Source organism: Nothoprocta perdicaria, unplaced genomic scaffold (genome assembly GCF_003342845.1).
Source record: "Nothoprocta perdicaria isolate Ctin4 unplaced genomic scaffold, notPer1 scaffold_2, whole genome shotgun sequence".
Classification (NCBI taxonomy): domain Eukaryota; kingdom Metazoa; phylum Chordata; class Aves; order Tinamiformes; family Tinamidae; genus Nothoprocta; species Nothoprocta perdicaria.
In genome coordinates, this window is record NW_020455204.1 from 13,719,830 (window position 1) to 13,742,351 (window position 22,522).

Below are 22,522 nucleotides of genomic sequence, written 5' to 3' on the forward strand. Positions count from 1 at the left end.
CACCAACTTTCCTGGGCCTGTTCATTCATATCTAGGGAATTGTATATTACTTATTTATTTCCCTGAATAGAATCCTTTCCACGCGCCTGGCTGTTAAGTCACTTGATGGCCATTATTAATACCTGCTTTTAGCATTCAAAAGCGTATCCATTGAGTAACCTCTTTGAGGTCCATCCGGGTGTAATCTGTGTTTCTTTCGTGCTTGGAATTGGAAGCATAGTTTTGTTGAATAATCCCATTCCACAGGAATGCTCTGGATTTATTGTCTCTTGTACCGTGAACACATGGAAGCAAACTACTGTACATTATTACTGTTTTTATCCTATTGGGGGCAGAAGGTCAATACACACAAAGGGCAAAAATAGTTTCCGAAAGTCTGCTGGGTGCTTCTTTTCCTAGCAAAACGCGGGCAGTGCTGAGGAGAGCCGCACAGCCGCTCCCTTCCATATGGTGCTTTTCCAGTGCATAATTCATCAGGCTAGAAAGCGGTTTACACAAGGAGGAGACCATTACTCCTCTCCATTTCGGCTCTCAACACAGTTGTCCCCACAGTCTGTTTCGGGCTCGGTGCCTGTCACCCTCGTGGGAAACGCGCCATCCCCCCCAGTTTTGGTTAGCCCCAGATCTGCATTTCCCCCCCGTTAAATGTGATTTGGGGGTCAGTTGTGCCGGGCAGCAGGGAGCTCAGAAGCTCGTGCCTATCCAGGTGAGGTGTTTGCTTTGCTCCCCTCCCGTTTGGCTGCTTTCAGCCTGGCTGCTGATTAAAAGGTTTTTTGGCTTAGGGGTGGGTTTTTCTTTTTTCTTTATTTACTCAGTTTTATTTGCAATTACTGTGTCAGACTGTTAGTATTTAGAAACAGTTTAGTCAAGACATATTGTAGAATTGGCTGAGACACGAGATGAAACTGGCAAAAAGAAAGGAGATTGTCAGGACAAATATTTCACTGTAAGTGAAAAAGTCTTGGCTTGTTTGTGTTTTTTTTCAAGTTGGAAATTGCTTACTGTGTCACTATAATCACTTGCTGACAGTATTAAAGTTCAGTTTCCGGGACCTTTCAGCGCTTTATCGGGGGACCTGTCGTTTGTGTAAGGTATCAGTAAGGACACAAGCACATAGATACAGTTGCCTTTGGAAAGGTGATGCCGAGGCATCATAATCCAGAAAATTTATGGCAGAATTTCAACTTCAGTATTGCCAGAAATAAAATTAATCCAAGGTGGAAGTGTCCTTTCTGAGAGTTCAGATTCTTCTTAGAATTGCTTTTCTCCTTCCCTCCCTGCCTTTTTGCAAGCAAGCGTTCACAATTTTGGGGAAGTGTTGGCTGCACTAATGTGCCAGACTCCCGTTTCACTTTCTCATTACTTGAAATTGAGGTTAACAAAGTCAATTCCAAGCAAATAGTATATATGAGTAATGATTTTTGTCCCAAAGAACAGCACTGACTTGAGCAGTATGGAAGTGCTGATGCTCTTGCTTTGTACAAGAGCCCATAATGACAAAGTATTCTTGTCAGAGTATATAATGAAACTATAAATTGTTTTCATGAGTGCTGTGATATTTGGTCTCTTGCAGAGCAAATTCGGAAAGTATTTAGTGCCACATCTCATGTGAGGAACATCAGAAATAGAAATATATACTTTAGCATGAGCAGTGTCAAGTGATGGGCGAGAAGAATCTGCTGATTGAACATCAGGCTGAAGGGGAGAAGTTGCTTGAAGCTTCTGAGGGGTAAAAATCAGGCGCTTTGGGAAAATGAGATGTGCGCGTTGCCCTTCCCCTCCGCAGGGAAAGGCAGTGACGGGGCTGGGGCTGGGGCAGGACAGGGAGAATTTGTGGATTGGGCTTCCCTTGGTGCAGGAGCCCGAGTGGAGCAGCGCGTGGAGGCGCAAGGCCCGCGTGGCTCCGCTCCCTGCTAGTTCCTGTTCTTTGGATTACCCAGCAACGACCATCACAGCGTGCCAGGCACCGCATTTTTTTTGTCCTGTGTGTGTAGCCCATGTCACTGCAAGGGTTTCAGGTGCTAGGGGAGCTTTGGTTGCCCTTCGTGCCGCCCTTGGCTTCCTCACGTGGCTCTCGGTGGCTGCCGTGGAGGCCACTGCCAGTGGTGGGGAAGGAGGGCGCAGTGCAAGCCCGGTGTCCTGCCGAGAGCGGCGCGTTGCGGAGCGGAGCAGCAAGGGCAGTTTGCAAGCTTTTTCCTTCCCTGGCTTTCAGGTTGAATTGTGAGATGTCCCTTAGCGTTGTAGGTGAGCAAGCAGAGCAGAAAACTTAAGTGGCTGGCTTCTGTAACGTGCTGATAGGACAGTACGTGGTCTTGCAAACTGCTTTTCAGATTCTCATATAGCAGCTACCTTTGACTCGGTGCAGTCAGGTTCTGACTAGGGCAGAAATGGCTTGTTGCAGTTATCACAGAATCACAGAGTGGCTGGGGTTGGAAGGGACCTCTAGAGATCATCCAGTCCAACCCCCTGCTCAAGCAGGGACACCCAGAGCACGTGGCACAGGGTGGCATGCAGGCGAGTTTGGAAGATCTCCACAGAAGGAGACTCCACAGCCTCCCTGGGCAGCCTGTTCCAGGGCTCTGTCACCCTCACAGTGAAGAAGTTCCTCCTCACATGGAGATGGAAATTCTAGTATTTCAACTTGCACCCATTGCCCCTTGTCCTGTCACTGGCCACTACTGAGAAGAGTTTGGCCTCTTCCTCCCTACATCCCCCCTTCATGTACTTACACATATTGATCAGATCCCCTCTCAGCCTTCTCTTCTCTAGGCTAACCAGGCCCAACTCACTCATGTTTTGTGTTGCTTTGTTTCCTCTCCTCTGCAGTACCTGGTGTGTAAGCGGAAGCTGGAAAGCAAGAAGGAGGCCTTGCTCATCCTTTCCAAAGAGCTGGACACCTGTCAACAGGAACGAGACCAGTACCAGCTCATGGCCAACCAGCTGCGGGAACGGCACCAGTCTCTGAAAAAGAAGTACCGGGAGCTGATTGTAGGTTGTTCCTTACGAGTACTGAGCAACCTGGGGACAAGAATGGACCTGAATTTTGAAAGAAAACCATAGTGAGAGCTGTGAAAATATTTAAATACTGTTTACAGTAGTCATGCAGTCGTACAATCCTGGTGATACTATTCCTCATTTGTTGGGCATTGATGAGATAGTGGCTGTTATCTAAGGCACAACAAAATAGTTCCTGCACTGAGGAAATTAGTTTCAGTTATAATTCCATTTAAAAAAATTGACTGCAGTATTATTATTCCACAGCAGCTTAATGTACCGTTATGAAAAACAATGGAACATAAATTTGTAATGGCCTGCTGTTCTAGAAATGTAAACAAATCTTGAGCCTTCGAAAAGCTTTTGAGCTAAAATTAGTCTAACGTGAATCAAGAGGCAGTATTTTAGAAACCATTTTGAAAATATTGCAGTTACCTGTTCTAAAATTTGATCCACAAATTACTGGCTTTAGAAATAAGTTGCTAATAAAATATATCTCTTTGTTTGTAGGATGGGGACCCATCTCTTCCCCCTGAAAAGAGGAAACAGGTAGGATTTTTCAGTTGACGTTATTTATTTATGTACAACAAAGCTACACAAATATTGTAACATTTTGCAAAGCAGGAAAATACTGACTAAGAAGTCTGGTAAAAAGCAAATATTCCTTTGTATTGAAAGATCAGTCTTAAAATTGTGGCTTCTGGCTCTTTCTTTTAAAGAGGTTACATCCTGGCATATCAGAACTATCATTAATCGGAATATATGGCTACTGATTTTATGTTCACTTAAGACCGAAATTGGTCAGTGTGTGGAGACTTCAGATAATTCTCCTTGTTGTTTATCCTTCTTCTGTTGCATTCTAAAATGGGTGCATGACAGGACTTCTTACACTTGAAAAGCAGTTTGGGAATGCATTCTCTGCATCCCATAATTGTTAATTTATTGCTATGAGTGCTGTTTTCCATTAGGTATTCTCCCAGGTCATTTGGACTCTATGGGTTATAAACGGTAAGAACAACAGTAATTGCATTTTATGGGTCCCCTGAAAATCTTTTTGCCTGCTCACTTTTTTTTCTTTTGCTAGAGATCCACATAGCATGTCCCTGTTGCAGAGAGTTGGCTATCACATCCTGATATTATCTTGATTCCTAGTGAAAAACTGCACCAAAAAGAGAATGTGTGAGAAAAGAGGAGAATCTAGAACAAATATTGTTAGTCTTGAAATTCTTAAGCTGTTTAAAACAAGGTACCACATTCTCTTAATAGCTAAGAAGTTTTACCACCCTTCTCTGGGAGCTGGCATGCAGTTCTTGTTATTTCAATAAAAATTTGGGGCTTAAGTTGTTTGGAGGGTGTGTTTTTTTAACAAAGCTTTCAGAGACAACGTTTCAGGCCCTTAAACAAATAGCTACCAAGAATAGTGGCTCATTGCACAATCATTTGACTTGATATTATTTAGCATTATTTATTTAAAACGTTATTATTTCAACAGAGTTCTTATAAAAATTTATGACCAGATATAAGTTTGTGTATTGTTACTACTAAAATGGGAACTGAAACAGTATATTATATGTTCCTAAGATTAGTAGGAAGGGAGATTTGCCATGTCGTAGATATTATTCTCCTTCCTCCTCCATCGCTCAAAACAAATAATTCTGACTCTGGTTTCTAAAATACTATCAGAATTTAAGATAATTGCAGCTTCTAAATTTAGACTAAGTTTTGGCAAATCTTGATAAATGCCTAAAAAGCCATTTAATAATCTAGATAGGAAGGTGTGGGTTTTTTTTTTTTTTTTGATAAGTTATGTGTTTGTTCTAGGTAAGTCTTAAGTTTGTTCTAGTGAAACAAAAAAAATGTTCCTGGATGGGGTCCGTTTGTGCCCTTCTCGGAGTTCATTTAGAGAAGTGTGTCTGTAGCACAGAAGGTGTGTATGCCATGAATTAGCAGGGTCAGCCTTTCTACAAACAGTTTAAAATTGCTCAGACAAATGCGTCAAAGGAAAATAAAGTTATTAATGGTTTTGCATTACTACTGTAAATACATTTCTGACAGCACATTTGTTTCATGTAAGAAAGAGGCAAGTTCTTCTGGGCTCTTTGGGACTTTTCCTGTCCTCTCTGCCCAGCTGCCTGTTGGATGAAGTTTGTGACCCCCACAGTCGTTTTGTGCAGATAGAGACCCTGATCTTACAATGCACTTTGTGTGGTACAAACATGTGTGCCATTTCCATGCTCATAAACGCAGTGGACATGATATGCTGAATATTTTGCTGCTTGTGGTATTTCTTTAGAACTGAGGAATCATGGTTGAAATTTCAGTCTATTACTTTGACTGGGATGAGTTTGGGACTGCTGCTTTCTTCTTCATTCCTTTGTTTTTCACCTTCCTTATCAGTTAATACTTTGTGACTTTTTAAAACACCTTGTCTTCCACATCAGGCCCCCTCTCTGTTTCACAAAACACAATTTTCATATTTGGTAGGAGAAATCTTATGTAACTGGCAACTTGTGATCCACAGGGGGTTACCCAGAATGTGTGTTTGTAAGATTGGTTGTACTTAAGGGTATTCTAACATCCAGTGCTCTCTAGTATTTTCCTTGCCCACATAATCTCCCCATAATCCAAAGACTGCTGCATCCATAGAGTCTGCAGCCAAGTCTGCAGCCAACCAATACAAAGGAGAAATGAAATGAAAAACTGGGCTGCTGTGATCTCTTCCCATGCAGTAGACACGTTACATCGTTATCACAGACTGTTCTTAATATGACCCTCTTTATACCAGACATTGACAACTAGTAGCTGCGTTGGGTTGGCGTCAGGTGTAGAGCAATTTGGGGGTAAGTAAGGGGAGGTATTAAATGTTTAGAGAGCTTAGGGATAGTGCAGAGTCAATGTTGATGTCAAAACTCACCTTTTTTTTTTCCTGAAGAGATAGTGAACAACGGATACTTTGCATTTCAAAAGACATATTAGAATGTAACTGTGCATACAGAGTTCCTCTTGTGCTGTATAATCAAAGTTCTCCCATTTTGCAGTGGTAGCCAGTATTATGCATTTGGTGTGAATAAAGATTTTTTTTTTTAACATTGGCAAACAGACATTGGAAATCACCTGGGCAGTGTTACCCTGCTGGAAAGAGTATTTTTTAAAAAAAAAAAAAAAAAAAGAAGGAATGAAGAGAGAGAGTTCCTCATTTCATTTATACTGGCTATTATTTTCTTCTACATTGTTCATGTTTTCAGTATAACTAGTTTAGGAGGAGCTTTGCTGTTGCAATAACAGATCAGTGAATCCTTTGACCTTCTATATGAAATGGAAGTTCTTCTAATACAAATGAGATACTTTGAATAAATGAAGGTGAAGTAAAACGCATGGTTAGGAAAATGACTGTGCTGGGCCACAGTCCTAAATACGCTTTGCTTAATTTGATTTCACTGAGACCACTCAGTTGGAGATAATGGATTTGCAGTGGGGCTGTGTCTCAAAAATAAAGCCACAATGCATATGCTCCCTGGATGAGGTCCTCTATTTGTATTTTGAATTTGGCAGAAATCAAAATTAAATGGGGCTAACCATAATGACATGCAGCCCAGGTATAGGGCACTGCTTGATAGCCACTCTATCTACCAGACAAGAAGTTTCATCACATAAACTGGGGTATCTTTTAGTGCATCTTGCCTGGTGGCCGTGGTCCTTAACTCTGTTTTAGGTACCTATGGTTGTCCCGAGGTGGTGGATGGAGGCCTGGATTCACACTGCTTCAGCTCTGGAGCTGCCCTCTCAGCAAGCAAGCTACCCCAACTGCTGCCCAAGGCTTTGGGCAGCCTGACTGCTGTTCATGTACAGATTAGCCCTAGCCCTGATGTGTGACGGCAAACAGGACATCAGAAAGACTAGTTTCCAAACAAAAGTATGTTGGGATGAACTGCAAGGGGGTCCATTTTGATCCCTTTTACTCTGCCAGCTCCTAGATTAATGCACTCTGTTACCATTCACTTGCAAAAGAGACTGTGTTCAGGGACTGCCTCTTGCCTGTTGCTGGCATCATCAGGCAAGCCAGCTAGTGGGACTGTGCCTTGCTAATTAATGAATTCAGGAAGCCTTGCTAATCTTGGGCTGAGGCACAAAAGCTCCCGCCTTCTGAATCCTGTGAGATAACATCTGCAGATAGAGCCCGCTGCAGGGGCGGCCGTCACGCGGCGCTTATCGCGCGGGGCTGCTCTGGAGATTAGCCTGATCCCGCCTCTCTTCAGGAGGCTTGAGGCTGCAAACCACTAAGCATGCACCCAACTGAGACCATGCTTTGCTTTGTAGGTAGGTGCTGTTGATCCCCGGGATGTGAGCTGGCAGAGAGGGAACAGTGAGATGGTTTGTCCCTCAGACATCCATGTCCCTGTGCAATTCCTGATTATTCCCGTGCATTTCCTGATGCGCCTGCTCTGCAGGCTGGAGAGTTCACACACTAGGGTCCCTGCACAGGGGAGGCCCAGGGAGATTTGGTGTCCACTGGCACGAGCACGTGGCGGTGTACGAAGGCTGGGACCTCTTAGCCACACTTCAAATCCTGCTTTTTGAAATGGGAAAAGATGGTGATTCTAACAGATGTGATATAGTGTCTTTTTTAACATTTCAAGGCGTTCCTCTGACCTGACCTATATAATGTCCTCTCCTCCCCTGCTTGCTCTGACTTATCCTGATGGAACAGAGAGCCTTGCCTGCACCATGCACCTGAGTACTCTGGATAAGTATGTCCTGGTGAATTGGTCACAACACTCAAAACGCATCAGGGATTTTGCTGATTTTGCTCTTTTTCTCTGTTGTATCAAAGTTTAAGTCATCCTTAAAATCTCAAAGCAGCTAAGTTTTTTCTTATAAAAGAAACAAATGAAATTATCTTCTGGCATAGGCTAGAAAAACGTGGATTTTCTTGACTATGTTCATGTACTGTTGATGGAAACAACAGTGCTCTGCTCTGTGTGGAGTACATGAGGACTGAAGCATCTTGTTGAACCTTCACACTGAAGTACTTTCCTACCAGATAACTTTTTATACTTTCAACTTTCCAGTAGTTCATACTCAGACCCTCTCTCGTTGCTGGGAGCACATGGTGATGAGCTGCTTCCCTTTTTTGGTTTGTTGGCCTTCACCAAACACTGTAGCTCTGGTGGGTGAAGTGGTTGTTTGGTTCTGTGCAATGTTGTGCTAAGCTAACACACAGAAGATCAATTGAAAAAAGGAGGGAAAAAGTTTTAGTTCTACACATTTCTTAATAACATTTTTATAATTAACATTATAAATATTCTAATAATCTAATAATTCTAATAATTCTAATTGAGTATTTTATAATGACTTTTTAGTTCTACTGATCAGCTTCACAAAAATTCTGCTTTTTGGGCATCATCTTGGAATTTATTGAAGGGCGCGAGGCCCAACCCGTCTGCCTGCTCTTGCAAAGCCCTTGGAAGTCTAGGCTGGTGCCCCCCTGTACTGAGGTCCATGCCTGGCTTTCAGAGCTCCAGATATTTAGAGAAAAAAAGACTGTTTTCTTCTTGTTAATGTCAAGTTGCTGCTTAGTGAGGCTTTGGTTTTTGTTCTTGTTTCTCTGTGGGGAAGTATGAGTTTTGTTTAGCATGCCCAAGACCTGTAACTTGTAGCTCTGGCAGTATTGTATATGTGGTCTTTCAACTTAAGAAGAAAGATACAAGGATTTTTACTTTTTATAATAAGGGAACTGTAGTGCTAGGGGAGGTCATCAGTTCCTGTGCCTTGGAGTGAGCAGTGGTCATTGGTAAGCAAAGCAGGTTTTTCCTGTATTAATTCAACCATTGCAATCATATGAAAGCATTGGAGGAGAAACTGCAATTAAATTTGCTATCAGTCACACCCATCAAGTATGCCTACCATTTCGTCAAACTTTTTTTCTGTCCTATAATTCAGTTTTCTTCCTTGTTTGAAGCTGTGGCTGAAAGAAACAGACTGTAAATTGCAATGTGGAAAAGCCTGTTTGTATTAACAGAATAATTTCTAACATAAAAGATATGTTAGAAGTTTGGAAGCCTCCCTTCCCCTCAACAAAAATTACTTTTTTTTTCAGGCAGTATCTGAAGATAGAAAGACTTTGTTGTTTTTTCTTTTTCTTTTGTTTTTTCTTTTTTTTTTTTTTTTTTTAAGTGTCAGGTAAGATTTATGGGTAAGAGAATTGAGAGGTATATTAAACACTGTTACTATCTATCATTTTTACAGTTGTGTGAAGGAAAATAGCACTGTATGTGTGTGTGGCTAGATTTGCAAAATTGTTAAAGGAGCCAAATTTAAGTGCAATGCATAATTCCAAGGATGACTATGTGGAGGTACAACTTCTTTCTTCTTGGATCATCTGTTGAAATTCAGTCCACTGATAGTGAAGAAAGATCAGTTGCTGCTTGACAATTATTAACTGACTTACTCAGACTGATAAATAAATATTGATAGGCATTTTCTTCACTGGTTTCACTATTCATCTATAGCTAAAGTAAAGCTCTTATCCACTTGCTGTCCCCCCAAAAGTTGTTGAGAGTTTAAATGGAGTCTAGGTAGAGATGTTCTCACTTCCTTTTTCTTTTATTTTTTCCTCCCTTCTTCGCAGCATCTGGAGGGATCTTAGCCCATGGCTGCATTTGCTTTTTGGCCAGAGGAGAAAGCAATATGGGAAGTTATGTACTGTGCTGTTTTGGGGGTCTCAGGTCTTTCACACGAGTTTCCCGGGGCTAATACCTATAAAACAATTTGCTTCTCATGTTGAAGGAGCTGAGGAATAAGGGGAAATGAAGTTGAGACAGAGGGGCCGAACTCCAGGAAGATTTTCTGATATGGGGCAATTAATTAGATGCTTGAAAGAAGCACTAACTATTATTTAGTATTAAAATAGTTGCATTGAGAGAGAGAGGAGAAATGAACAGTTTCCGCTGCCTTTCCCCCGCTCCCACAGCTTCCGCCGCTCCCTGGAGCTCTCTTCTCCAGGACCTCGGAGCTAAAGTTCTGAGCAGGGCAGGAGCGACCGAGCGGGCAGTGAAGTTGCCGGCAGTCGAACGAGCCGCTTCTGAGGCCTCACTGAGACTCAAAAGAAACCGTCAAACCTAGGGAATGCAGAAAAGCTGCGTTTGACTAAATTTCAGAGTTGTTCTGTGTGTTGCGTAAGTAAGTGCAGTGAGCTTTATTGTCCACTGAAGTAACTTGCCTTGAATTCCCAAATTCCACATGAATTCTGTGTTTCTTCTATAAATGTTGAAAAGTAGGTAGAAAAATGAATCACCTTTCCCTTTGCACAGATTTCTCCCTTTTCTTCAGAAATACGTGCTTACAGTATGCAGCCAGTCTTCCATTGTTAATTTTATCATCTTTTGACCATATGTTGGTACGTTTTCTATATATGCCAAAGAAATGATGCCAAGCCCAGGTGTCATTTAAAGTATCTTCTTGGCTCTCTTTAAGCCCTATAGAGCACTTGAAAATCAAAAATTTCTCCTATCCGCACTTCACTGAGAGCTTTAATGAGGTCTTGCCAAAACCTCTAAAACAGGGAGCAATCTGAATTATGTGTTGTATGGAAGCGCCGTGCCAGGGAAATGAGTAATTGCTGGAGACTACTTGTGTGACAGAGCTTACCAGGAGAGCGGCAGCGGCTTTGCGTTAAGGAACAGGGCTATACTTAGCTCCCCTAATGCTCTTAGCGTGCTTAAAGGAGGCTGTTTTATTTTGATGCCTGAAATTCGTCATTTCGAGCCTCTCCCAAAATCTCCATCTCCAGGATAAAGGTTTTTGTCCCGTTAAGTCATTTATATGACTGACAAATAAAATGCAGCGGAGAATTGCAATCCCAGGGAAATGGTTTTAAAGGAAATAAATCCGAGAAGGAAGATTTAATACAGGTAGGGTAATGCTCTCCTTGCAGTCAGTGGGAGCTGGATTTCGGCTTCAGCCTGCTTGAATGCTGCTGTTGGAGCTGCAAACACTGATCAGTGAGATTGAGTTCTTCCCAGGTGTAGACATTACATGTGCTGTCGCGGTGCGAGGGCTTGTGCAAATTCATCTAAAGAGGGACTTTGCAAATAGAAGTGTTTCGGGGAGCGTCGTGCAAAGAGACTTCCTTTTCACTAACTCGGCCTGATGGTTAGATGGCCCTTGTTGAAGTCAGTCAGCTTTCTTTAAAAAAAATACATTTGCAGATTAGCCATAGATGCTTCAGTTTAAATAAACAGCCATTAAGAAGTACCTCTCAGAACCCTTGATTGAATGTGTCCTAAAGCTGCTCAGTCCATTCAGTATATGGATAACTATTACTCATTTGTTTAGCTAATAGAAAAAATTATTCTACCAAAGCATACTTGAAAAAGCTTTTGCATTCCTTGAATGGTTGCTCTCCTGAAAATTAGAAGCAGATTAATTTTACATCCTACAATTGGATGTGTAAGTTGGTTTGATATGATTCATTTTCCACAGATTATTTATTTGCAGTCTATGGGTTTACCATTAATTAAAAAAAAAATTCTGCCAAAATTATGAGAAACTTGCATAAATTTCTTATGAACACTTTGCTCTCAGTGCCCTAGAAGTACAATAACTGTAGCAGCAAATCAGGCTTGTTTTTCATCTAGAAGAATACATCAGTTTATTCAGTTGTTTTTCCTGATTAAATGTTTGAAGCTCCCATTATTCTAGACCAATGGCTATTACAAAGTTGACTAGTAGAAGGCTGGAGTAGCTTTCTATGTATAGTGCTTAACACAGGTTCCAAGTGATCATAGTTTAATAGTCTAATTCATTAAAAGCTATATTCATGTTGGTAGTTTTCTTGGAATGGAAAACACGAAGTGTGGAAATAGTATTTGATAAACAAGTGAGAGAGAGTTCACGGGAATGGGTGGGTGTTAGACATCATGTGGCTTTGAAAGTGTATGAGTTTTAAAAGAGAACTCACAAGAATGTCATAGGAGACTGTCGAGTGATAGTATAAATGAAGGGGTGAAAGAGCAGGGAAGAAGAGAAAGAGGTATTGAAATAGAAAAAGGAGGAAGTTCAAAGAGGAGCACAGCAAGTGGGGACGCTAAAACCAAACCTAAAATATCAGGAAGGAAAGAGGAGCTGTCAGTTGATGTGCTGGCCTCAAAGCCACAGCCTGTGTGTAAGGGTAGCTTGGAAGCCCTGATTCATGGGGCTCTACCAGATCATGTCTGGAAGAGCTGGAAATTCTTTCCCATTTCTTCTTATGCCCTTCAGAGTGATGGCAATGGATGGCATACCTCGCTGGCCATAAGTGGCATCTTGACAGGCTGCATTTGGGTGCTGTGATTATTATGCTTTTAGAAGAGATCTTGTGGGTAGCCTTTTTCTCCTCTGAGTCAACTGCCTAGGTATTTGTGAGATGTATTTAGTGGAAAATGCAGTATGCTTTTCTGTAGTATTTGGTCATCTCATGCATAAGAAAGAGATTACATTATTCTTTGGTTAGTAACCAAGTAGCTCACATTTTATTAAAATTAGAGACCAGAGTGTTCAACCTGTTGATTCAATAGGGTAATGAGAATGCTAACTTTTGATCTGGATTATTTTGAGGCCTTTTTTGCCTGTTTGCTTCCCCCAAGTCAGTCCACCTTTATCTTCCAACGGAGCAAAGGGTCCTTCTCCAGCAGGGATGTTTTCCAGAGGCCTGTGTGCTGGCCAGCAGCACAAGCCAGGTCAGGTTTGAGGTTCTGTGCCATTAGACAGCCAAGGTATCACTCCATAGAGGGGCAGGAATTTAGGCTGGCACCCTCCTTATTGGGTAGGAACCTGCTCTGCACCCTGACATAGTTATTCCTCTGCTCAGCCTTTTGAGTAATCCCAGGTGAGTTCAGAACTTTGTCTAAATGTTATCTAAATACTTTATGCTTTGCTCTTCCCCCCACGCGAGGTATCACAGCTAGTGTGGATATTCTTACCTGGTTTTGTTTGAGTTTTATGTGCTGTTCTAGGACTTTGTATGCACGCAGGCTGTGCTTCGACTATTTCCCACTAATTTACCTATAGGATTCCCAATGGCTTTTGTTATGGTTCTGGAGAAGTTGTAGTTTGGACCAAACCCAGTAAATCGGAAGATTGTTGGTGCATAATGAGGAAATCCTGGCTTTCCTTTCAATCATCACATACATTCCATAAACACAACCTTTAGTCTGATATCTGCTCCTCTTCCAGGCAAATCTTGTTCAGCTACTGAGTGAGGCTCAAGATCGAAACAAACGTCTTGGCGAAGAGATTAGAGAACTTCAGCAGAGACTGGGAGAAGTGCAAGGGGACAATAAGGTATTGCAAGCCTTTCTTTTTTCCTTTTTCTTAGTAAGTGGCATGAGATGTGTGACCTGAGCTGGAGTTTTGCATTTACTTCTCAGAAAAACAAAGAAATAAATCAAAACAATGGATTACAGAACTTCGAGACTATTTGAATTAAAATACTGCTCAAAACAGGGGAACAAAAAAAGCCTGTACAGGGTAGTAGTAAGTGCAGCGTATTATGTATTGGTGTATGCTGCTTTTGCCTGTTGTTCTTAGCTATTTATTTTGTTCTTCACTTTGTTTTAATGGTCTCAGGCTTTCTCTTTAAAATCTATATAAATTTATATATATGTATATATACACACACATTTGGTCAGTGGTATTTCCTTTTGTGAGTATGAAGGCATGTCATCTTCAGAACATGATATTTTTCACTATAGTGAAATTGCAGAATTTTAGTATATGATAAAATCATATACTAAAGGCTGGAGGCTGATATCCCCTCAAAAACATTGGGCAGGTGATCATATATATATATAGCCTTATGTCAAGCCCTCATCCTGTTACCTTTACATAAGCAATTTATTTTATTGCTAAATTTAGCAAGTTATATGGAACATTGCTCAAAATCTGCCATTTGGTATTAATCTAGCTCCTGTTGTCTCTGTTAATTGAAATATTTCAACTCAAGCCAAATCAGTGTAACGTTCACAGCTGGGGCTGTTTGCAGAAGCACATCCAGAGATGAGACTAGCGAGAGGTTGGCTTTGAGACCAGTTGGTGGGGATAGCAAAGAAAGGAAAGGCAGAGCAAACAATGGATGAAAACTTTCCTTCCCTCCGCTGAAATTTTAAAAGTTACAGGTTTTGAAAATGTGAATAAAAAGTTGTTTGGTATTAAATTATTCAGTTGGGGGTTTGTTTGTTTCTGGGTTTGCTGTTTTTATTTCTATATATGTATGCTGTGATAATACACTTCTATTTAGCGGTTATCACAGGTGTCTTTTGTGGGTTGTTTGGGAATTGGGGAAAGAGTCAGGTAAGACCTGAGCTTCTGGTACCCATGACATTCAGCTTAACTTGCTCAGGCCTTCAAAGAGCAGCTCCTTGAGCGTTTCTTTACATTTGCGTGTTACTGTTTGAACTGTACGACAGTCCTGAGTGCCTGGCAGTTCTGCACTACCAAAGGAAACCATGAGAGAGAGTAAGTACCGGGGGCAGCCGGTGCTTTTGCAGCCTCTCGGCGCTGGGTTTGCCATGCAGCTTCTCCCAGGGCAGCTCTGGACACCTCACAGGGGCTTCTTAGTCAGCACAAACGCACAGGTAAACACTTACATGGAAAAGCCGTATACAGTTATAATGAGTTGCTGCAGGGATATTACATCACACCGACACAGAACCTTAGAGAGCCTTTAATTCATAGCGTGGCTGTAACTGCAGAGATTGAAGTTGTGTAACGCGGTGTATGCTGATCCAAGTGCTACATGGTGTATTCTGCTGCTCACGTACCTGAGCCTAGGTGGGCTGCACTTATGAGTCAGGGTGTCTCTAAGCCACTCGGCGAGTTACTAGCTGGCCGTTTTGTAAGATCAGTATCTGGGAATTAATTTAAATTAATGATCTTCACAAGAAGTGGAACAACACACAGAGCGACATTCCCTGCCGAACGTGTGGAATAGTGTATCCTTGAAAAGAGGGAGGAAGGAATTGCATCAGACAGGGGATTGTTTTAGACCAGGATTTTCAGTTTTGGAACACATTCTTCACTTTCTTAGTACGTGAGAAACAGAGTTTATTTTAGAGTCAGGTTGCTGTTCCTTGAAGTGCCTAAAAAAGCTCTCTGAGGGATTTAACGCTTCCCTCCTGTGGCAGATTTTGCTCCCTTCTAGCTTTGGTGATAAAATTCAGGGCTTGTTCCCGAAGCCATTCTGTTCAGCTCATCAGTTCCCCTGTGCTGGCAGCTGGGTTACTTCAAGCCCTGAAGTCCAGATACTGCATGGTATATACACAAACAAAGAACTATAATAATTTGCTTGTTCTTACATTTTTTTTTCCCCTGCATTCTTCTCTCTGTTTTTTCCAAAGTGAGGGAGGGCATCCTGCCCAGCTGGTCTACGTCAACCTTACTTCTGGCAAGGGATGAACAAACAGCTGCTTTTGCAGCAAGTGAAGCTGCTTATGGATGAACAATTCTGCCTGTGTCTGAGCAGGGGTGACTCATGCAGGCTTTGTCACTGAGTGGCAAGGGCTTTGTAGGACTGAAACAGAAAAAAAAAAGCTCTTTTTAAAATCATACATAAGCTCTATTGATAAATGTTTTGATGGCTTGACTTGTTTTTACTTGCTTTAATGTTTGCTGCTGTGAACATCCAGTCACTTGTATTAGCAAGGAGACATTAAAGTGATGACCAGTTACTTGCTGTTGAAATCATGTTAAATATGTAATCAGGTAGGCAATAGCAAAGTACTTGTATTTGGTTTAACTGGACTATTTTTTTCTGTTAATTCCACTAGAATTCTCATGGCACAAATAATAAAACATCCTCAGGAAGTCTCCAGAAGGATTTGTTGCTGCAGCTTCAGAAGTGCCACGACAGTTACGCTGCAGCATTCCAGCAACAGATCTCTAAGGCCGTTTATTTCTATGATTGATCACAATCTCTTATCAACTCTGACACATGAAAACTGTTCAGTGTTTGAGATATTTATTTGGAAATCTTTCTCCTTCCTTAACATTCAGCCAGTAATACTTGGCGAACAATTACTGAAACTTAGAGCAGGGTAATTATGAAATCTCATTCTTTCTCTTAATGGGGAGAAAATGGAAAGCAGGAGAGAAACTGGAGGCTTCTAGAAGATGAGATGATGACTCAGTTCCCTCTGCTTGAATTCCTACCCACACAAAGGAGTGATTTTGTGAGCTGTCGACGGCAGTGCTAAGTGAGAGGAAGATACTTGATGCGTGGCAAACAATAGCTGCCACATTACTGACAGCTCGTTATTATAAGGCAGACAGTCATTTATGCAGTAACAGTGCAAAAAAAAGTTAAACGTGGTGCATACGTTTTGGCAGCACTGGGACTTTATGTAACAAATTTGCATAGTTCTGGTCCACGCTTTAAGGTTTTGCAGGCTCCGTGGTGGAGTTTGCTGCCGGTGGCTGTGGCTGCACGTGCTGGTCCTTGTCTTCTGTGAGCATCGCTCTCTTTGTGCCTGTCTCCTCCTTTTCCTTCTGCGTGTTTTGCTGGCACTCAGGCACTGGAAACGCTTTGGTGGCGACGCTGTTCTGGGTCTGTCAGCCTGCCCAGCAGCCAGCACAGGGAAGCCTCCTTGGGGCACCACGGGGCTCCCCCGGGGGTGCTGCTTTCTGAGTAATTATTCACATATAAATAATAGCTGCAGTATTTAAATGACTGTTTTTGCTAGTGGTGTGCTGGGTGACATGCGGATAGTGCATCCTCCGATGGAGACGGGAGCCTCTGCTGCCGCGTGGCATCAAGCAGCGCAACAGAAATAAAAACAAATAAAAATACCGCAGCCAGAGGGCAGGTGTATAAAATTTATCATAAAGCACTAAAATATGAACTAAACTCTTAATCACCCGGCATGTACCACTCGGTGTCTCCTTGGGTCACAGCGTTTCAGGGAAGAATTTTCCAGCAGGTGCGGCTGCCTCTGGAGACACTCGCAGTGCGGAATTCAAGGACTCGGCCTGTTCTGCCCCGTCACCCCCCTGACTGGCCACCTGTCTGTCCACGAGATTCTCGCTCTTGTTTTATGCATTGGCAGTTTGCTTTAGTTTGTGAATGTCTGAGTGTTGCCTTGACTGGCGGAACTGGGATTTCGGACGCAGCCCTTCCCTAAGACTTCCTACCTTGTTTCCCCTCCAGCTTCTTAGTAAATAAAGTGCCTGCCGTTGTTGCTCGGCCTTGCCAGGAGTAACTGCAGGGTCTCTAGCACTGCCTTGGTTTCTCGCTGCCCTTCTCACTCAGAGGGATTCTGGAAGAAATTGTTAATTGTGTTATCCTGCCTTTTCCTTGTCAGCCTTTTAGCGTTTAAAGAAATGACCCCATAGCTGTGAAACCATTCCAGAATTTGCCAGTTGCTGCTTTGGCTTACTAGTTGGTGCTTTGTTTTGATAAAGCATTTAGAAATTGTATCTTCTCTGACCCATTCAGCTCTACTGACTGTGCAGTAGTTTGTGCTTCCCCTGTGGGCAGAGGGCTATGTAGTTTGCCAGAAATAGTTACTTTTGGGGCCGCTGCTTTCCCTTAACAAGTGAGCTGCTTATCAGAACGAGTTGTGCTGGCTTCATTGAGTCGCACTGAACTGGAGCTGCAGTAAGTGGGGAGGATCATTCGGGTAGCCTGTCTTGCATCAGCAGGATTTTAATTGGCACATTGCAGCCGTGGTGAGTGGCATCCCATAAATACCAAAGATAGATATTAATGTGCGATCTTCCCCTTTCAGAAGATTGCTTTTCCTAACCTGGCAATATAATAATGGACATTAATTTCTTGGTGCTGTTGAAAATGTGGGGAAAGTCAGGAGGATTCTCACAGCGGGTTTCTCTGGGCTCTCCTGCAAATTAGTCCTCGGGGAGGCCACACTTTCGCCCACTTGTACACAGTTTGAACCACTGTAAATGCTGCCTGCTGTTATTTTATTCCTTGTAATTCTTGCAAGGCAATCCTCATGGTAGTTGCTATTCGAGTCAGATATTGGATATGACTGACTTAGAAGCTAAGTGAGACTGTTTTCAACAGGCACAAACTTGACGAGCTCATTAACTGTTTGCAGATTTTGGCCAACTCCTGTGTTGCAAGTGCATCTTTTTTGTTTTTAATGTGAATTAACTTTTGTGAGTAGTCAAAAATAATGCACAAACAAATGTATAAGCAGCAGCTGATGCTAGTTCTGCATTGAGATATTGCAGTGGGATTCAGTTTAATTGGTGTTGGAAAGGCGAAGCTGAGCAAGCCACTTTGTGTGGTTTTTTTTCTTATCTGTGAGAAGATAAGTGCTTATTTTCTTAAGGCCTGTATATGAAAATGCCCTTCTGAGAAGTCTCTAGTTTTAGTCTGACCAGAATTATTTCCTGTCACTTTTAAAAGCATTGACCACATCTCTGTGCTTCCTTAGGCTCTCATCATTTGTATACTGTGGTGACGATTATTGCAGGTCTAATGCAGCTCCTGCTGATGCTTTTGGGGCTTCGACTGGAATTTCTCACTGACAACAGCATCAAGCTCTCAGCTCAGAATATTCCCTCTGGTTTAAATAATACAAGCTTTCTGGTTTGGACGAGATGACATCTGTGACAGCTTTACTGTTTCTAATGCAGATGTGTGCTAATGCTACAGCCTGTGTTCCCTTGCTTATGGAATCTGCTTTTGTAATCGCAGCTCCTTCGGATGACAATAGCAAAGCAGAGAGTTGGAGGTGAAGAGCTTGGGGCTCGCTACTTTGCAGCACATGAACGTGAAGACCTCGTTGGACAACTGGAGAAAGCTCGAGAACAAGTAATAACCGCATGGATGTATATGTGGTTGTTTACAGAGCTGGTGTGGTAGCAAGTAAATGCCTGTTTCTGTTGGGTTTTGATGGTTAGTAGCTGATTAGCAGCACGGATAGTGATGAGGGTGCTGGGAATTTTACTGCAGTAGTTCTTATGTGCACTAACTTGAACAGGCCTACATGCTAGGAGCGGGTTGCCTCACCTCCCAGATTCCTCCTCCTCTAGCTTATTTATTCTCCTCTTTTTTTAATGCACAGCAACGCCTGGTGACAAGTCACTAGTGACAGTGAAAGAGTTTCTTTAGGGAAAGCTGTTACAAGTTGGGTATGCAACTTGTACAGTATAATAATACAGTGACAGATGCATCCCTTAAATACATTGTTTGAATCAAATTTCCTGTACAAGGGTGAGTTTTCCCTCCTCTCCCTCCTGTCTCTTCACCATTCTTTCCCCACATTTGGAAGCTTCTTGCGTCAGACCTATTTTCCCTCCTTCAAGGCCATATTAATATTATGTGCCATGTACTAGCAACCTGTCAGACTCTTTCCCTGATATTGATCCCTGATGTCTTTTGGAGGATTTGTGGGGGTGGAGAGGGTGTTGCATTTTCCTCATTTCATACTCATTCCTACCAGTATCGGTTCCATCCTGAATGAGCCATTTGGTGACTCAGGAGGAGGTGTGTATTTCTTGTTCTTCAAAGTGCAGCAGGACTGTTCGCTGTATTTGCTTTTTCTCTGATAAGATTATTTCTCTGATTTCTCCATTCCTGAGTTCTCTTCTCTCCTAAATCACCTAGCCCCTTTTCACTTTGTCTTTTGTTACCTTTGGGGGTTTATCAGTGCTGTCTGAGGCGACAATAAAGACTTCTCATCACATTGCAGACTTTTTACATTCAGTTTTCTCTCCTTGAAGGATTGAGACACTTTGCCCTTGGGTATTTTTTGTGCTGGCCTTCTTTACCCTTTTGCTTAATAGCTAAGTGCACCCTGTCAATTGAATCCTGGCTTACTGTGTACTTTTCTGAGTTCCTTTTCTTATTCTATAGAGCTTTCTTGCTGAAAATCCCACGTAATTGCATACTCATATAAGATGGGTACAGCTCCCCCTTAGAAACTTTCTTTTTGTTCTTTATCGTTCAAGTTTACCTACTTCTAATTCAGTTGAGTTAAGCTCTGAAGTTCCAGAAGTTACATGCTAAGAAGTGCATAGTGTATTTGTAGCATCATATATGAATTAAGCTTCTTTTGCTGTTATGCTTTAGTCATTTTTTAACCACTTTGTGAACAAGTCTTAGCTGCTAAAGTTAACTTCATATTAATGCAATAGCTCCAAAATAGAGTAAAAATAATTTAAAAATATTGTTTCAAGTGTCATCAATACAAAATGGCAGCCATTGGGATTTTTTTTCTTCCTTGTCAATAAAATCTAAGAGGAGTTATGTGTGCAGGGGAGAGCATGGAAGTACAGGTGTGTGAGTGTTCAAGTCAGTAGTTACAGAGTGCTGCAGCAAAGTTACGATCAGAGCTTTTCTTTCAGTATTGTAAATGGTACCAATGAGGACAATAATTAATTGTAAATGTACTTAATGAATGTGTTTCAAATGCAACTCTGATTTCTTCTGATTTCTTCTTTGGAGCTTTAAGGATATTTTGAGCCATGCTTGTCTTTTATAAATTTTTAATGAGCTTTTGCAGGATGGGAGTTGGGAGCTTTGGAAACAGTTTGGACCTTCCAAAATCAGTCCTGTTGTGAAGTACTTGCTTCCTTTTTCAGTTTAAACACTGTGCAGTCTTTGGTTTAAACTTCAAAACAGCAACACAGTTCCTTTTTTTTTTTTCAGACTGAGTCTCTGAGACTTGATCTTCAGTCTGCACTGGATGAACTAGAGGATTTGAAAGATGAACGCTCGTTTTACCAAGATAAGGCTGACAGACTAAACCAAGAACTTAATCATGTCTTAGGAGGGCATGAAAACCGCATCATTGACATAGATGCTTTGTGTATGGAGAACAGGTGAGCACCTGGCACACTTTACTGTTCCCCTAGGAAAAGTAGTATGTTGCTGCAGCTTCAGGAAGTCAATCACAAGAAAACTTTAAAGAAAATACATCCAGGCATAAAAACTAAGAGATTTGGTTAATTTGTTTAGTGTATTTTATTCTACTGTTGCTGTGACATTGCTACTAAGATATTGCTGTGACTTTTTCCCTTCAAAATAGTTGAACTGGCACAATCCTAATACAGAAAGTTACATATGCCTTTTATAGGAGAAAAAAATGAGGGGAAAAAAGTATTATTTTTTTTCTTATATGGAGATAGTGGCCTAGTCTAAGTGCATAAACTCTGTAAGGACAAGCTGCCTATTACTTGCTTACCACTTTTCAACTATCCTGTTAAATTTCTTACTTTATGATTGCTTATGAGACATGCTGTGTAAGTGTTTGATGTTGCAGTTGAAAAGCTCTGTGTAGCCAGGTCTTGTGTTGCCATATATACAAATCTTCAAGCATCCATCTTGCAAACCTTCAAGTGCAGAGGACACAAGTAAAAGCTTCCTGACTAAGTACTTCCTCTGGCCATAAAAAGATCCTTCCAAGAACCTGAGGATGAAAATAAAATGGTTTTGCAGCATGCTTGACAAACCTAACACAAGGGCAGCATATTTTTCTAATGCTTTTTGTTTGCCTACTTAAACTTTTATGGGGTTAAAAGTAATAAGATTTTATTATTTTATGCTTTAGGAATAGGAGGAAAAGAATTCTGTCACGGTTAAAAAACAGCAGATGTCAAATAGTAAGGAGACACAAAAATAGTTGTGTGTATCATGGTGGAATTTATTATGTGATTTTTTTTCCAGATATCTTCAGGAGAGGAAAATCAACCTTCAAGAAGAAATAAACCTTCTTAAGTCTAATATTACTAAATACAAGGTAGAGTCCTCTGATTGTATCATCTGAACTGTACTCCATTATTTATAGAGGATATTATTCATTCTCATGTTTTTATGCATTTAAAGAACAAAATAGTGCCTGCAAAGAAAAATGCACCATTAACATTCTGATAATATTAGTACCTATACATATTATATGCCAAATAATCTTCCCTGTAGACCTCTCAGACAATGTAGTACCAAGTGATACCTTTAGGAGTTTCTTGAAAAGGAATGAAACGCCTTTCCTAAGTTCTTTCACTCGTAACCTACTGGTAAGTGAGAAGTAAGGGGGCCAGGCAGCGTGTGCGAGTGAATACAGCTGTACTTCTGTCACAAGCAGGTCTGTCTCCCTGCTCCCTCACTATAGGACTTTTTCTTGATGCATCTTAGTGGTTACGAAGTCTTTATTATTCCTTCATTTGTTTGGATATATGCTGTTTTTCAGGAATGAGCCCGAAGGGCAAAATATTCTTGCTCTTCCCCGAAGGCAAGCAGCCCCTTTTCTTCTGCTTGTGATTTTGGGGTGTCGGAGGCGACGGCTGCTAGTCAGAGCACAGGAGGAGCTGTCTTAGTCAGTAGGATTTTTCACTAGTTAGATCACTGTGAAGCAATCACAGCACTAATTGCTTTTTATGCATGAGCAAAGATCCTTAAAGTATTGCCAGCTTCATTTCAGTGTTTATTTACTCTTATGACTTGCGTCTCTCAGAGTATGAGTTAGCAGTTTTTCTGAGAATCACAGGAGTCTCTTGGATTTCATGGAATTGCAAAGGCAATAGAACAGCT

General features: G+C 41.6%; 1 protein-coding gene across 4 annotated transcripts in view; it reads left to right on the forward strand.

Annotated features, from left to right (window-relative positions):
* Positions 1 to 22,522, forward strand: part of CCDC149 (coiled-coil domain containing 149) — a 46,137-nt gene that overhangs the window by 5,933 nt on the left and 17,682 nt on the right. For 2 of the 4 annotated variants that reach the window (XM_026037808.1, XM_026037812.1), the window contains exons 2-7: positions 2,827 to 2,988; positions 3,505 to 3,543; positions 13,207 to 13,314; positions 18,689 to 18,805; positions 20,645 to 20,817; positions 21,662 to 21,734. In XM_026037808.1, the coding sequence (XP_025893593.1) occupies positions 2,929 to 2,988; positions 3,505 to 3,543; positions 13,207 to 13,314; positions 18,689 to 18,805; positions 20,645 to 20,817; positions 21,662 to 21,734 (570 nt within the window). In that variant the 5' untranslated portion in view covers positions 2,827 to 2,928. Of the gene's footprint in view, positions 1 to 2,826; positions 2,989 to 3,504; positions 3,544 to 13,206; positions 13,315 to 18,688; positions 18,806 to 20,644; positions 20,818 to 21,661; positions 21,735 to 22,522 lie in introns of those variants that run through there. The other 2 variants (XM_026037810.1, XM_026037811.1) reach the window with 1 other exon arrangement.